Source organism: Lygodium microphyllum, chromosome 2 (assembly GCF_053477565.2).
Source record: "Lygodium microphyllum isolate KBCC chromosome 2, Lygodium_microphyllum_v1.1.10, whole genome shotgun sequence".
In the NCBI taxonomy this organism is placed as follows: domain Eukaryota; kingdom Viridiplantae; phylum Streptophyta; class Polypodiopsida; order Schizaeales; family Lygodiaceae; genus Lygodium; species Lygodium microphyllum.
The window spans coordinates 9,751,055-9,754,920 of NC_141136.1; the positions used below are offsets into that span (position 1 = coordinate 9,751,055).

Here is a 3,866-nt window from a genome sequence, read left to right on the forward strand (position 1 = left end):
ATCAATGGGGAAAGAAATTTAAAGAGCATTCAGCCATGCATGCATTTCAAGAGCGTGGAATGGGGATGGGAATTCAATTGGCACTCTCAAGCTTCAAGAAGGCATGCAATTCTTCCATCTCTCTCATCAAGTGGCTGAACTCAACAATTGGATGTAAAAGAGAGACCAATAATGGATTGACATACCTTATTCAAGCTCGGGGAAGAGTTAATGGTTGCTCTCTCCAGGAAATTTGTGGTTGCCCTTCTTCTTGCAGCCCAGTCTTCGTCACCAGTCTTTGTCAAAGATGATGGAGTATTTGCAGGAACATTGCTTACAGGCAAGTCTTCCACTGATAATTTGCAAAATGAGCTTGAAAAATTCAGCTCTCTTGTTCAAACTATGCAAGACCAGTCTAGCCCAATGAATTTGCAGTCACACAGAAAAGCTGAAGAAGTGCTTCTTAAATCTAGGACAAATGCTGATTGGCCAAACAGGGTGATAGAGAAGACCATAGTTTCTCGACGACTTCTGTCCAAAGCTAAGGGCCAACAAAGTAGATGTGAGGCTTTAATGAAGAGGTTGAAAGCTTCGCTATTAGCTAGTGAAGAGGAGGTCATAGCACTGAAAGAGGAGGGTGCCTCCCTTAACAGACTTGTAGCAAGAACCATGCCAAGGGGTCTCCATTATCTTTCACTGCAACTAACTATTCGGAATTTTAACCAATTGATTGACCAAGTCAATGGTGATGAATGGAAGCTTGAGAATCCAAAACTCTCTCACTATGTGGTCTACTCAAAAAATGTGATCGCAGCCTCTGTTGTTGTAAACTCTGCTATGCTCTATGCTAAGGAACCTCATAAGCATGTTTTTCATATATTAATAGATACCCTGAACTATCCAGCAATGAAGATGTGGTTTAGGGAGAATACACCTACTAATGTGGTTGTTGAAGTGAAGAACATTTATGCCATGGGTTTTGGACATGTCTCTTATTTGAATATACAGAAGCAGACAAAGGATCTACAATCAAGCCTACCTGCTTCGGGTTTATTCAAAATGAAAAATGAGACTCTTCTCGATGTCCTAACCTCTTTATTTCCCAATCTTGAAAAGATTGTCTTGCAGGGTGACGGTATTGTCCCTAGAAAAGATTTGGGAGGTCTATGGAGGCAAAGTATGGAAAAAAAATATAGTAGGTGCAGTGAGATAATTCAAAACAGGCACTGAGCATCTAGATGGTTTCTTACATCAATCCATAGAGGTGCAGAGATCCTGTATCAATGTGATAGACCTAGTTGTAAAATTCACACTTTGGATGATGCATGGCATGTGGTAAACCTGGATGACTCTCTCGAGATAAGAGAGCATGAAATTTAGAATGTTGAATCCACCCTTAGATCCCTCCTCAACATCCCAAAAAATTACACCGTCTTGGCAAAGATGGCAACGGTAGCTTCGTTCAATCATCGGTCTTCTCTTATCTCAATGTCGATGTCATGCTTGATGAAGGCTTATCATCTCCTGGATTGCGTTACCGCATCTTCAATCATGAGCGAATGCCCTGGTGGTTCGTCATCAAAGCAATAGGAGCTCCAGGCCATGGATCCAAGCTCTATGATAATAGTGCCCTTGAAAACCTAATGAAGAGTTTTGAATCCATCACCAGCTTCAGGCAAGCGCAATTTGACCTTGTAAAGGCTTTGTGTCAGACATATTTATTGGTCGCAAGATCTGATGCTTTGGGATGCCATACGAGCTTGAGAGGGAGGGTAGAAGGGAAGTTCTTCCATGGAGCCTTGAAGAATCTTGAGGGAAGAAGAAGACTCACTTTCTAAAAAGTAACCAATGTAGACCTCTGCTAAGTCCTGTAGTGACCTCCTTCACCCAAAAACCCCTAAAATTTTACATCAAAGTTGAAAACGAGCTGTCATTTTTGTCTCCTTGCCTCCAGATTTGGCCAAGCCTCCTACCATAGCTCCTGTGTGTCTTCCAAGAAAGATGCCATCTCTGCATGTATACCTGAAAAGTAGGGTTTATTGTTGGAAAATGAGACTAGATTTGAGGGAAAGGAGAGAGAAAGGAAGGATCAAGAACTAAGCTCTGATACCAACTATAATGAAGGAGACCTAACTAATCTAACTAAAAGAGAGAGAGAGAAGGAGAGAAGGAAGGTGATTGTAGAAGAGAGAGAAGAAAAGAGCAAAGGAGAGAGAAAGACTAGGAGAAGAGAGAGAAAGATAGGAAAAGAGAGAGAAAGAGGGGAGAGAGAGAGGAAGCCATGGGAGCTGAAGGTGAAGGTGAGGGGATAGATTTGTATTTTATCAAATGGTACCCTAATCAGGTCCTAGTACACCTTAAATACCCCATCAGTGTAACTAGGTATTCACATGTGCTAACCCCGTGTTAACCCCATGTAAGACCCTCTAATCCCATTCTTTACATCTTACCATTTTTGGGCCTTTCTAGCTCATTTCTAAGGTCAAATTGATCAAAATAGTAGCAGTTTACAAGTTGAAAAAAAAATCATATCCTAATATAGAGAAGTGCATGCGTTACTAGTACATTTAAGTGTACATGCATCTATACATACTTTTTATTTAGTTTATTTAGGTATTTAAAGAAATATTCATATAGTCTTATATTAAATTGCATATTTGAGAGTGAAAAGGTAAAGGGAGAGGGGTGAGAGAGAGGAGGGAAGCACACTCACTTTAATAGATATCTATATGCATATGGCAAGAAAGGTTTTAAAAACGTTTTAACCCCTAACATTTTGATCAATTTGACCTTAGAAATGAGCTCATAAGACTCAAAAATGGTAACAATGACTCTAAACATGACTATATTTGGAGCATGATACAAATCTGCTTTTTTTTGTTAGTTCCATGGAGATAGCCTGTGCGTTTATATGGACATAGACAACTAAGGACTTAGAATTTGGTGGTTTTTACATCATAAATGAACTCAAAAGACCCAAGCTCTCAACTTTCATAGAACATGGATATATTTACTATAATTGTTACCATTGGTCAAAATATGGTCATAATGGTTGAGAGCTTGGGTCTTTTGAGTTACCATTGGTCATAATTGTTACCATTGGCAGGGGTGCCCATGGCCCCTCAAACCATCTATGCATATGTAGATGTCTTTTTTTTTTGGGGGGGGGGGGGGGGGGGGAACAAGCCCCCCACCATGGACCTATTGGTAGGGAAAGCCCTTGATCATGGACCTATTAGTGTGGGTGCTTGTGGCCTCCACGATCAACTGCACATGCATAGATGGTTGCCCCCCCAAACACCATGGACCTCTTTGTGTTAGGAAAAGTGAACCCATGGCCCGCCCTGACCACAAAGAAGTTGGGGAATGGGAGGCCAAAACCCTAGCCACCCATCCACACATTTCTTTTTTTAAATTGGGGGGAAGTCCCCCCATCATGAACCTCTTTGCCTTGGGGTGGGGGGCACTTGTGGCCCCTCCTAAGTGTTATGCATGTGCTAATAATTCAAGGGGTAGGCAAGCCCCCTTGCAATGGACCTGTTTTCCTTGGGACCCTTGGATATAGAATGTCGACTCAATAATGATTGGGGTAACAAGCTTATTTTCTTAGGAAATCGACATGACACAATAAGGGTAGAGATGGAAATCTAGAAAGACACACTCATTTTTCCCAATATAGTATCCAATGTGATTAGAGGAGATTAAAATTATACGGCCACATCAAAGTCCCTCAATAAATATATGAAAAGATAGGGAGAGAGAGAGGGATCTTGAGCTCTTACAAGACACACAACACATAGAGGATGCACACAAAGTAGGAAGCTGAAAACCCTAAGCTTTCTTCTTATTATTCTTCCTCTTCTTCACTATGATAGTCTACTAGGAAT

General features: G+C 41.1%; 1 protein-coding gene across 1 annotated transcript; it reads left to right on the top strand.

Annotated features, from left to right (window-relative positions):
• Positions 1–210: 210 nt before the first annotated feature.
• LOC148039467 (putative galacturonosyltransferase 3) lies at positions 211–1,209 on the top strand. Its single transcript, XM_087690294.1, has one exon. The coding sequence runs from the start codon at positions 211–213 to the stop codon at positions 1,207–1,209; it is 999 nt and encodes a 332-aa protein (XP_087546420.1).
• The last annotated feature ends 2,657 nt before the right edge of the window (positions 1,210–3,866 follow it).